This window comes from Apium graveolens, chromosome 9 (assembly GCF_009905375.1).
Source record: "Apium graveolens cultivar Ventura chromosome 9, ASM990537v1, whole genome shotgun sequence".
NCBI lineage: Eukaryota > Viridiplantae > Streptophyta > Magnoliopsida > Apiales > Apiaceae > Apium > Apium graveolens.
The window spans coordinates 235,148,606-235,161,276 of record NC_133655.1 but is presented as its reverse complement, the minus strand read 5'-3'; the positions used below and the strand labels follow the sequence as shown (position 1 = coordinate 235,161,276).

The 12,671-nt window shown below is 35.6% G+C and overlaps 1 protein-coding gene across 1 annotated transcript; it reads right to left on the bottom strand.

Annotated features, from left to right (window-relative positions):
* Window positions 1–10,664: 10,664 nt before the first annotated feature.
* LOC141682650 (pathogenesis-related protein 2-like) lies at window positions 10,665–11,760 on the bottom strand. The gene is made up of 2 exons (XM_074487359.1): window positions 11,320–11,760; window positions 10,665–11,056 (listed from the first exon to the last, which is right to left on the bottom strand). Exons 1-2 carry the CDS (start codon window positions 11,699–11,701, stop codon window positions 10,773–10,775), a joined length of 666 nt encoding a protein of 221 aa, XP_074343460.1. The 5' UTR covers window positions 11,702–11,760; the 3' UTR covers window positions 10,665–10,772.
* Between the last annotated feature and the right edge of the window lie 911 nt (window positions 11,761–12,671).

Genomic DNA, 12,671 nt, shown 5'->3' with positions numbered 1-12,671 from the left:
TCAGTTTTAATTTAAAATTGAAACTGTTCCCACTAATTCAAATATTTTACTCTGCAATATCAATATTCTGAAAAAAAACTGTGTGTGAGAATGAGTAAAATCAATCAGTTAAGTAAGTACTGATAAAACATTATCAGAACTTAAAGTCAGACACAATTTATACGATCATCAGAATATTTATCAGGATTTATCAATGCGTATCAAAATTTCTCAGAGACAAGATCATAAGACAAAAACAAATTCCATTAATATATCAAAATAATACATTGATGAAATTGAAATTACATCAGATCTTTTACAATCTTGTCCTAAGCTTCTAAATCTAACATCAACAGCCTTAGTCCTAGCTAAGAAGCCTGACAAAGCTGAGGATGAAGAAGAACAGGAAGAAGACGAGATTAAGTCATCTTCCTCTTCCTATCTTCGACAAACAAGATAGCGAGTTGAATGATTCGCTCTTGCTGACGGATAGCTTCCCGCCTTTCCTCCTCCAATCGATCAAGATGAAGCTGGTAGTCCATCTCGAAGAACAGAAGTCGGTTCAACACCGCCTGTGGGACAGAGCCCCATATCTCTTCAGGAATGGCAGTTACATGCCACTCCTGCTGCCAGTCGGCGCAGCTTAGCTCCATATGAAAATTTTGGTAATTCAAAAACATGTTGAATCGGACCATGATGTTTTTGAAAAAGAATATGAAGTTAAGATTGTGAGAAAAATTGATGGAAAGGCTAATGTGAAGTGGCTGTTTATATAGGCAAGAGAATGCCAGGAGACGCGAAGATATTTAATGCTGACAGATAGAGTTAAGTCTACCTCGTCTCCCTAGACTTGAAAAAGAATAACAGTCATTTGAAAAGGAATGTGCACATGTAACAAGAGTGAACTGTTCAAGGACGAGTGCCATTAGTCCTAACCATAGACTATTAATCTTCCACTTCAACATATTCTAAATTAATCTGAGACTGTTACCAAATTTTACTCACAGATAAGTCAAGTAAAGGGTTAGACTGAAAAATCAGAACTTAGACCTATACCAGAACTTAACAGTCATCAGAACATAATGTCTTAACTCGAACAAGGAATATCTATCTTAGTAAGTTTTCATACAAGTTCTGAGTTATAGTCTTCAGAACTTAATCATCAGAACATATAACTAGAACGTGTCCTCAGAATTTGTGCAAGGTGACACAGTGACTGTTTGTCTAAAAGAACATAGACCACCATAAAAATTTCATCATTCATATGGAGTGATTTGTGTGTGCATTAAGCTAAATAACTAATAAAGAGTAAAGTCTGATTTACTTCAGTACATCTTAGAAATAAGTCATAATTAAAATTTTGCTAAAGAGCTGTCATTATCCTGAAACCTACTGATAAATGAGTTCATGCATGAGTCCACCTCAACTGTTTTTGTGCTAATTTTATGCATCTTTTTAAATTCTATTTTACAGTGGCTTCTCAGTGTAAGTGAGTTACGACTGCTTATCAGAATTTATGCTATTATCAGAGTATTTCTCCAGTAATCATAGAGTGTGAAAAGTCACCAAGAAAATAGTTTGCTTTTCTAATGCATATTTACTTAATACCAGCTATGCACTTGGTTCGTACCATTCACATTTTTACTCTAGATCTCAAAGGAGTACCTGATATTATTCTTTGATTCTTTTTCTTCTTCTTTTGATAAGTGAGGTTTATCAGCACTTAGTACATTCAGCAGTTTTATTAGAATCAGAACTTAAACAGATGAGTAGCATTATTCTAATTTGGGACTTAGTAATAAGATGAATAAAGTAAACTAAACTAAGCTCAAGTATCAGAATTTGCTTGTGTCATAAGATTTCCACAGAAATAATTACTTCTTTCATGGGATCATTTGTTTATTGAAGACTAGTAGGTCAGTATCTAGCACAATTATCCTCATAGGATTGAATGATTACTTAAACAGATATATCACTTATTATCAGACAACAGTCAGTACTTAAAAACATTTATCAATTAAGCACAAAATACACAAAGAGATTAATTCTGTAAATACTGATCATAAAGTCTGATAACATAGAACAAGTTTAAGCAGATTTAGAGAAAGAACCTGAAATCATTCCAAGTTCATTTACCAATCTTGTAAAGGTAGCTTCACACAGTGGTTTTGTGAAGATATCTGCTACTTGTTGATCTGTGGGAACAAAATGCAATTCCACTGTACCTTCATCCACATGTTCCCTGATGAAATGGTACCTGATGCTGATGTGCTTTGTCATAGAGTGTTGAACTGGATTACCTGTCATAGCAATAGCACTTTGATTATCACAGTAAATAGGGATTTTGAAATATGTTAACCCATAATCCAGTAACTGATTCTTCATCCAAAGAATCTGTGCACAGCAGCTTCCTGCAGCAATATACTCTGCTTCTGCAGTTGATGTGGAAATTGACTTTTGTTTCTTGCTATACCAAGAAACCAATCTGCCTCCAAGAAATTGGCAGCTTCCACTTGTGCTTTTCCTGTCAATTTTGCAACCTGCAAAATCTGCATCTGAGTAACCTATTAATTTAAAATCTGATTCTCTAGGATACCATAATCCTAGATCAGCTGTTCCTTTAAGATACTTAAAGATTCTTTTTACAGCTGTTAAGTGAGGTTCTCTTGGATCTGCTTGAAATCTTGCACAAAGACAGGTAGCAAACATGATATCTGGTCTACTAGCAGTTAGATAGAGAAGTGAGCCAATCATACCTCTGTAATCAGTAATATCTACTGAATTACCAGTATCCTTATCCAGTTTTGTTGCAGTGGCCATGGGAGTGGATGCACTTGAACAGTCTTGCATTCCAAATTTCTTCAGCAAGTTTCTGGTGTACTTAGATTGACAAATAAAAGTGCCTTCTTCACTCTGCTTGACTTGAAGGCCCAGAAAATAACTAAGTTCTCCCATCATACTCATCTGATATCTTGACTGCATTAGTTTGACAAACTTTTTGCAAAGTTTGTCATTTGGAGACCCAAAGATGATATCATCAACATAAATCTGGACCAAAAGTAAGTCCTTGCCATGGTTGAGATAGAATAGTGTTTTGTCAATAGTTCCTCTGTTGAATCCACTTTCCAGAAAAAACTGAGCTAAAGTCTCATACCATGATCTAGGAGCTTGCTTAAGTCCATAAAGTGCTTTATCAAGCCTGTAGACATAATCTGGATGTTTGGAATCTACAAAGCCTGGAGGTTGTTCAACATATACTTCCTCCTCCAATTCTCCATTGAGAAAAGCACTTTTCACATCCATTTGAAAGACAGTAAACTTTTTGTGAGCAGCATAAGCCATGAATATCCTTATGGCTTCTAACCTAGCAACTGGCGCAAATGTTTCATCATAGTCAATTCCCTCCTGTTGAGAATATCCTTTTGCAACCAGCCTTGCCTTGTTCCTTACAATTATGCCATCACTGTCAGTTTTGTTTCTGAATACCCATTTTGTACCAACAACAGATCTATTCTTAGGTCTTGGCACTAAGGTCCAGACTTTGTTTCTTTCAAATTCATTCAACTCTTCCTGCATTGCTTGCACCCAATCAGCATCTTGAAGAGCTTCTTCCACTTTCTTTGGCTCAGACTGAGAGAGAAAAGAATTGTAAAGACATTCATTCGAAGTACCTGTTCTAGTTCTGACACCTGCATCAGGATTTCCAATTATCAAATCAGGTGTATGTGATTTTGTCCACTTCCTTGAAGATGGAAGGTTTTCTCTAGAACTGGATGCTCCCCCATGATTCATGCTGTCTTCGTTTTCATTTTCTGATGCTCCCCCTGAAACTATGCTCTCTGAGTTGGATCCTTCAGCATTTAGATTTTCAGCACTGTCAGTACTTGGCTTATCAGAACTTGACGAATCAGAACTTGAAGAGCCAGATGTATGTTCTGATGCTTCTTGAGATGTGATAATATCTTGAGTATGCTCCCCCTGCATTGGTGCATCTTCCTTTGACGTAGTCACCACAGTTTCAATAACATCAGAGTTTAATCCATCAGAGTTTACAGTATCAGGACTTAGACTGTCAGGACTTAAGGTATCAGAATATGAATCTTCATTTTCAAATCTCAGCTGATCATGATCAATGCAATCTTCAAGTCCAGTGATCTTCTTGTCATCAAAAGAGACATTGATAGATTCCATGACCACTTTTGTTCTCAAATTATAGACTCTGAAGGCTTTTGTGGAAAGTGGATATCCAACAAAGATTCCCTCATCAGCTTTTAGATCAAACTTGGATAGCAGTTCAGGATGAGTCTTGAGAACAAAACACTTACATCCAAATACATGAAAGTATTTCAGATTTGGCTTCTTGTTCTTCACCATCTCATATGGTGTTTTTCCATGCTTGTTAATGAGTGTTGCATTTTGAGTAAAACAAGCAGTCTGCACAGCTTCAGCCCAGAAATAGGTTGGAAGCTTTGCTTCTTCAAGCATTGTTCGTGCAGCTTCAATGAGAGTTCTATTCTTCCTTTCAACAACTCCATTTTGCTGTGGAGTTCCAGGAGCAGAAAATTCCTGCTTTATTCCATGATTTTTGCAGAACTCTTCCATTATCAGATTCTTGAATTCAGTGCCATTATCACTCCTCAAAATTTTCACAGAATCTTTGATCAATTTATCCAGATGTTTGACATGATCAATCAGGATAGATGCAGTTTCACTTTTTGTGTGCAAGAAATACACCCATGTGTATCTGGTGAACTCATCTACTATGACCAACGCATATTTCTTCTTTGCAATAGACATGACATTCACTGGACCAAATAGATCAACATGAAGTAGATAATAAGGCTCAAGAATTGATGATTCAGTCTTGCTCTTGAATGAAGATTTTCTTTGTTTGGCCTTCTGACATGAGTCACAAAGACCATCAGGAGCAAACACTGATTTTGGCAGTCCTCTCACAAGATCTTTCTTGATCAGTTCATTTATCTTGTTGAAGTTTAAATGAGAGAGTTTCTTGTGCCAATTCCAGCTTTCTTCAATTGAGGCTCTACTCACTAAATAGATTGCAGAACCATCAGAACTTGTTGAAAGCTTAGCTTCATAAATGTTACCACGCCTGAATCCCTTCAGAACAACTTTTCCTTTAGATTTACTAACTATTTCACAATATTCTGCAAAGAAATCAACATGATAACCTCTGTCACAGATTTGACTTATACTCAGTAAGTTGTGTTTAAGTCCTGAGACCAGAGCTACATCTTTAATGATGACATTCCCAATATTGATATTGCCATATCCCAAAGTTTTTCCAATGTTGCCATCTCCATAAGAAACACTTGGGCCAGCTTTCTCCACAAAGTCTGATAGCAGGGCCTTATTTCCAGTCATATGTCCTGAACATCCACTGTCCAGAACTAAAATATTTTTCCTGTTGCCCTGCAATCAAAAAGACCACTAATTATTAGTTTTAAGGACCCAGACTTGCTTGGATCCTTTGGCCTTTTTAGGTTTGTTAACATTTGCAGCGGATTTAGCATCAGATTTCTTATCAGAACTTATACTACCAGACTTTGAATCAGAACTTACACTAGAAGGAACAACAGAAACTTTCTTTAAAGAAGGTTTTATTTGATAATAATCATAGTACAAACTATGATATTCCTTACAAGTATAAATGGAATGCCATAAACTACCACAATGAAAACAAGGATTTTGTGGTTTGTATCTAACAGACTGACTCTTAACTCCTGATTTTGAAGATAAGGAGTTAATATTCTTATTCTTCCTGCAAAAAGAAACCAGATGGTTAGAACTTCCACAGTTATGACATGCTTTCCTAGGAGCATCAGAAACAGATTTATAGTTATTGCTTTTATTCACACCTTCCTTTTCATTCCTGTTTTTCCTAGGTGATTTTACCTTGTTTGCATTCTTAACATCTTTCAGCTTATGCTTAAGCTGCTTCTTTGTCATTAAGCCTATGTTAACTTCAGCTGTCTTTTCCTGTTTTAGTTTGTCAGAAGCTAATTCCTTTTTAACTTCTGATTTCTCATTTTCAGATTTTTCAGTTACAAACTTAACAGGTTTTAACTTCGGCTTTTGCTTATCAACAGGCTTAATTTCTACAGTTCCTTTTTCATTTTTATTTTCTCCATAACCTAAGCCCTCTTTCCAGTTTCCACTGCTTAGCAAATTTTGAGTTATTTTGCCAGAGTTAGTCCAAGTCCTAATAATCTCTCTCTCCTTCTCTAACTCAGTTTTTAGAGATTCATTCATTTTTAGCACTTCATCCCTAACATAAAAAGCATCATCTCTATCCTTCTGAGTTTGATGGAACATGACTAACTCTTTTTCTAAGAAATCATTTCTTTTCCTAAAAGCAAGATTTTCAGAAGTTAATCTTTCACATGTTAAAGTTTGATCTCTATAACTAACAAACATGGTTTTAAGATATCTTCTCAACTCATTAATATCATCAGTATGAAAAGCATAAGTAGTCTGAGGTACCTTTATTTCAGCAGCTTCAGAACTGCTCTCAGAACTTGATTTATCAGCATTTGCCATCAATGCATAGTTCTCCTCACTTTCAGAGTCTGAGGTGTCTGTCCAGCTTTTCTGCTTTGTGACAAGAGCTTTGCCTTTGTCACTCTTGGTCTTCTTTCAATCAGGAGATATGTGGTCTTTCTCACCACAATTATAACATTTAACATTGGCGTAATCTCCTCTGTCAGACTTTCCTCCTCTTCCTTCAGATCTTCTGAAATTCTTCTTATCAGAACTTATGCCTTTCCTGGAAAACTTCTTTCCCTTCCTGAACTTCCTGTATGCAATCTTTGTGATTCCTTTCACCATAAGAGCACACAGCTTTATCATCTCCTCATCAGCATCAGTTTCAGGCAAGCCTTCAGAATCTGAGTCATCATCACTCTCAGAACTTGATGACTCAGTATCAGACTTTATGAAAAGAGCTTTACCCTTGTCTTTCTTTGAGGAAGGTGCTTTGGGGGATTCCTCTTCAGCCTTGAGAGCAACTGTCCTTGACTTTCCTCCTTTCCTCTTGCTTCTTTGTTCCATCTCAAGTTCATGAGTCTTGAGCATTCCATAGATTTCATCAAGAGTTGTTTCATCAAGATTGTAGTTGTCTCTTATTGTTGTTGCCTTCAAATCCCAGCATTCAGGAAGAGCTAACAGGAATTTTAGGTTGGTATCTTCAAGATCATACTCTTTATCAACCAATGACAAATCATTCAAAAGTTTGACAAATCTATCATATAAATTATTCAATGACTCATTCGATTTTGAGTCAAAATGTTCATACTCTTGAGTGAGTATTGTCTTCCTGTTCTTCTTAACTGTTTCAGTTCCTTGACACCTTGTCTCCAGTGCATCCCATATCTCCTTGGCAGTCTTGCAGTTGATTACCCTGTTTGACATTACATTATCAATGGCACTATGCAGTAAGTGTCGTACCTTGGCATCCTTAGCAATAGATGCTATATCTTCAGCAGTATAATCACTCTTTTCCTTTGGTACGGTCTTTGCTGCTTCTCCTGCAATTACAACAGCGAGCTTGGTAGGTTTGTGAGGCCCTTCCTTGATTCTATCAAGGTATTCTGGATCTGTTGCTTCCAGAAACATGGTCATCCTTACCTTCCATATGGGATATTCAGATGGTCTCAGTATGGGAACTCTGATGGTCTCATATCGACTCTGAATTAATGTCTTTGATGATTCCTCAGTTTTGGCAGGCTTAGTTGGAGTTTCTGTGTCAGACATGATTGTGTTTGGATCTTTAACTATATGTGTGTTAACAGCAAGCTCTGATACCACTTGTTAGGTCACACTTTCACTGTAGAGGGGATGAATACAGTGTTTATTACAATCAAATCAAACTTCAAGAACTTATGTAACAGAAAACAAACTTTATTGAAACAATAAACTCTGTTACAATCTGGAACTGTTATCTCTCAGTGATGAACAAAATATCACGAGAGCTGCTAGGGTTACAGTAAATAATATTCTCGATAATGATAACACTTATAGTGTAAACCCTATGTCTGTGTTTATATATTACACAGTTATAAGATAATCGCTAATTGATATGGAATATAATTCTGCTTCCTAATATATATCAATCAGATATCTTTTCTTCCAAGTATTCCATTCTTTATGGAATTCATTCTTCATGTATATCTCTTCTTATGTTTATCTTGATCTTCTTAACTTTAATCAGCTACTGTCCTTATCTGATCGTCCTTCAGCACTTAAGTTCTGATATCTATCTCCTGATGCTTATCTCCTGATAACATAAGTACTGATATCCCTTAAGTCCTGACGTCCAGTATAAGTACTGATCAGTTAAGTACTGATTTGTACTGTTCAAATAAGATCTGAAATCTAAACATAAAACATATTAGCCATGACATTATCAAATATATCTAACATAATTGATTCCATATAGTGAAATATTGTTGCTTTCCTCTTTCTGAAAGATATGTTCTGATCCTTTAATAATTTGTGATGAATGTCGGCTTTCATCCTGCGTTGAGCCTTGTTCCTTGAAAGCCCTACATTTTTCTTTATAACCTTTCCTTAACCCCAAAAGCTGGAAATCTGTCACCTAGAGCAAATAAAGTAGAATGTCCTGAGTTTGGTAAAGTATATTGTGGATTTGTTATCATAAAACTGCTTTATAGTTACTTGCTGAGTTTTATACTCATATGTTTTGTTTTAATCTAACCATGACAGTTAAGCAAGAAGATGGCCAGGCTTAGACGCACTACTCGTAAGAGCGTACCTGGTGGTCCCTATCGTGTTGAGGGCTTCCGGTTGCCAGAGCAGGTAGTGGTATTTCTGAGTGAGCAAGCGCTTAGAAGGGAAATTGTAAACATACAATGGGTTATATGTCGGTTCCCAGCCGGAATCGATTGTGTTTATTTAATAGTATTTTGGGGTTGTGAATTATATTTTATGATTGGTAGTTGTAATCTTGTCTCATACTTTATCATGTTTGATCCTGTTAGTAGTTAATCGGGGTTTATGCTTATTTAATTATTAGATTAAAGGTGTGTGGGTCCTCATTTCCTAACCCCGAGTGTATGACTTTTAATTATCATTATTCTAATAACATCTAATGACCCCAAAAATAATATAGTGAAATTATTGAATAATTCTAGAGGTCCTAGATTGATAGTCAAGACTCAAAATGAATCACAACTCCCAAGTAGGGCTGAGCATTCGGTCGGTTCGGTCCAAAACCGGACCGAACCGAATAGACCGAAAAACCGAATAGTAATTTTTTCTTGGACCGAACCGGACCGAATTTATATTATGGACCGGACCGAACCGAACCGAAATAATTCGGTTCGGTCCGGTTCTGGACCGAATAGACCGAAATTTTTTTCAAAAATAAAATTGCATTATAAATTAAATCACAAATTATAAATTTTAAAATATAATTAAAGTAATGTGATATGTAGAGTTCTAATACTCCATAAATATAATTACAAATTAAAAATTTTGATTATAATTTTTAAGATATATGTAAAATATATATAATACAAAATTATAGTATTTATGATTTGGTCTATTCGGTCTATTCGGTCCGGACCGAAATATTTGTGAAAAGAACCGAACCGAACCGAATTTTAATTCGGTCTATTTGGTCCGGACCGAATAGAACGGATTTCTGAAAAATTTAGGACCGAACCGAACCGAATTAGCACGGTTCGGTTCGGTTTTTCGGTTTCGGTTCGGTTTTGCTCAGCCTTACTCCCAAGTACTACATGTAAATATGCACAAGAAACCTAGACCCGAAAATCTAGCCCGACTCGATCCGGTCAAAATCCGACCCAATCAAAACTCGGAGCGGTCAAAGCGCAGCCTGGTCCCGGCCCGGGCTTAGGGTCTCGAAGGGCCCTATATTTTTAGGTAAAGTCCGGCCCGACCCGGTTAAAATCCCAGGCTTCGGCTCGACCCGGTCTTTGGCCCGATTCGATTAAAAACCCGAAAAAATCCAGAAAAGCCCGTTCAAAATCTGATTATTCTAGTATATTTTCTTATATATTTATGAATTTACATTTACTATAAATATATATAATACTTTAGACACATATATATTTACATATTCGTGATTAATAATATTATTTATATATTTTGTTGTAGGGATTAATGAAAGAAGATATAGTAAATACAATGTATATATATATATTTGGATAACATTGATAAAACATATCATTCTATAAACATGTTTATTTTTTGTCAAATTTAAACGTTTTCAACGAAATAATGTTTTCATCTAATATTTCATGCAAACAAATATATTTGTACGATGATCTAGTTGGTAAAATATGTAGTCTTCAAAATCTCTAATAACTGATTTAAATTAGAAAAAAGCTCAACCCGATCTGATCCGGCCCGAAAAAAGTCCGGAGAGGCCCGCCTCTAGGGCCCAAACGGGCTCTCACATCTTCGAAAAGTCCGGCCCTGCCCGGCCCGATCAAAGTCAAACCCGAAAAGTCCGACCGGGTGAAAATCCGGAATTTTTAAGGCCTGGTCAAAACCCGGTCAGTGGACCTTTTATGCATCTCTAACTATATGTGATTTAATTAAATATAAATTAATTAATAATAGCGGACTTCCAGCATTTTTATAAATTATGGAAATAAAAACATCAAAATTACCGAGTCTCACACACACCACATCATTTGGTTGTACCTCTATTCTGATTGATTATTCCTTTGACAAATCAGACGGTGTAATAGTAATAGAGTAAACAAACAGAAAATATAAATATCTTAGTTAGCTTGGATGTAAGATTCAGTAGCCTTGAAGACCTGAAATGACTGAGCAATGGTGTCTTTAATATACTCTTCCGGTACAATTTCACTAGCAACCGGTGTAAACACAACCCTCAACTTGACAACGCAACCTCCGTCATCGGTAGGCACAACTGTGAAATGATTTGTGATCGACTCCACTTCTTGCGATAAAATGTCGCCTTCGAACACAATGTAACTGTATGTCATTTCCTCCTCATCCATAACAATTACCTTTTGCTTCACGCTCGTTGCTTTCACAGCTGCAACAAAATTTGTCGTAGTATTTATGTCTATTGTCTAGGGTCCCCATACATTAAAACGGTTGGTAATAATATAAATTTATATCTATGTTGATCATCTGTAATGTTCAACAATAAATTTCTAACAAATATCTTGAATGTACATATATATTATATATGTCTATAGTTATGTTTGATTGATTGCCTTCATTTTCAAATTTGATTATAAGATACTAACTGTGGTCTAAGTTGTTTGCCTAAAACTGATGAAATTAATTTACTACCTTGGCCGTAAGTGAGGTACTTGATGGTTCCAACACCACCCTCACCGTCAAGGATTTGGATGGATTTGATGAGTTGAGGTAGAATTTGGGGAATAACTACGTCCATGTCAAGAAACATGGCCTTGTACATTTCAGCTGCTGTGACGCTTGAACGTACCTCCACATTTTTCGTAATTTCATCCATTATTTGTACTGATTTGGTGCTACTTGAAGCCAAGCAAGTATGTACACTTGAAACAGCTGATGGCTTGAAAAGATCTTTGTGTTTTAAATTAATGATAGCGGGGGTTCTACTTGTATTGAAGTATCGAGGTTGAAGGGCAGGAGATTTACGAGTATGCATGGGCGCCATTGGGTTCAAGGAGATATTAGAGATAAACATGGCTTAGGGTTTAGCAAGTATTAAAACACACAAAAGAGATTTGGAAGATACTTTTGTGATTGGAAATGAAAGAACTAGGGGTTCTATTTATACCCAAATGTGAGGCCTATGAAAGAATATTTGCAATAATTAAGGTTGTGTGTGACGATGACTTGTGCTCCCTCCATCCCTCTACAGCTTTGGCACCATTTTAAGTATAGTTTTTTTTAAAAATTATGTAAACGTACTTCATACACTTAAGTTATAAAACACAAGAGATTTGAAAGATACTTTAATTTTCATTTTATGGCTTATGGTTTTGCGAGTATTAAAACACAAAAGAGATTTGGAAGATACTTTTGTGATTAGAAATGAAAGAACTAGGGCTTCTATACCTAAATGTAGCGCAAAAAAAAATAAATTATACCCAAATGTAAGGTCTAGAAAAAAATTCCTAATATAAGTTTTGTGTATGACATATTTTATCTTCTATTGTTCAAATCATGTATGTTGTGTCATGTAAGTAAATTGTTGTAAAGTATATTATTTATATTATTAGGCCTTTAAGTATACTGTAGAGGAGAGGGAATACAGTATTAACAATTAATTCAAATTAAAACTTGAGATACATTAACAGATTTTGTATTAATGAATCAAAATTGATTATAAAACTCTCTCACTCAAAGATGAACAAATATCTTGAGAGTTGTTTTTAGGTTACAAAAACAGAGATAAAACAATAATCGACACTTCTTGTGTTAACCTAATTTGTGCGATCAATCTAGTTAATATGATATACATGAATAAGAAATTATAATACTTATCCAACTATTGATTGCTACAAACAAGTAAACTCCCACACCAACATATCTCTAAAATATATTCTCCTATGATATATCCTGATTTCTAACTTGATAAATACTGATATGAACAAATGTTGATGACATATATTGATCAGTAAATCCCGATGACAAATGCTGATGACGTCACC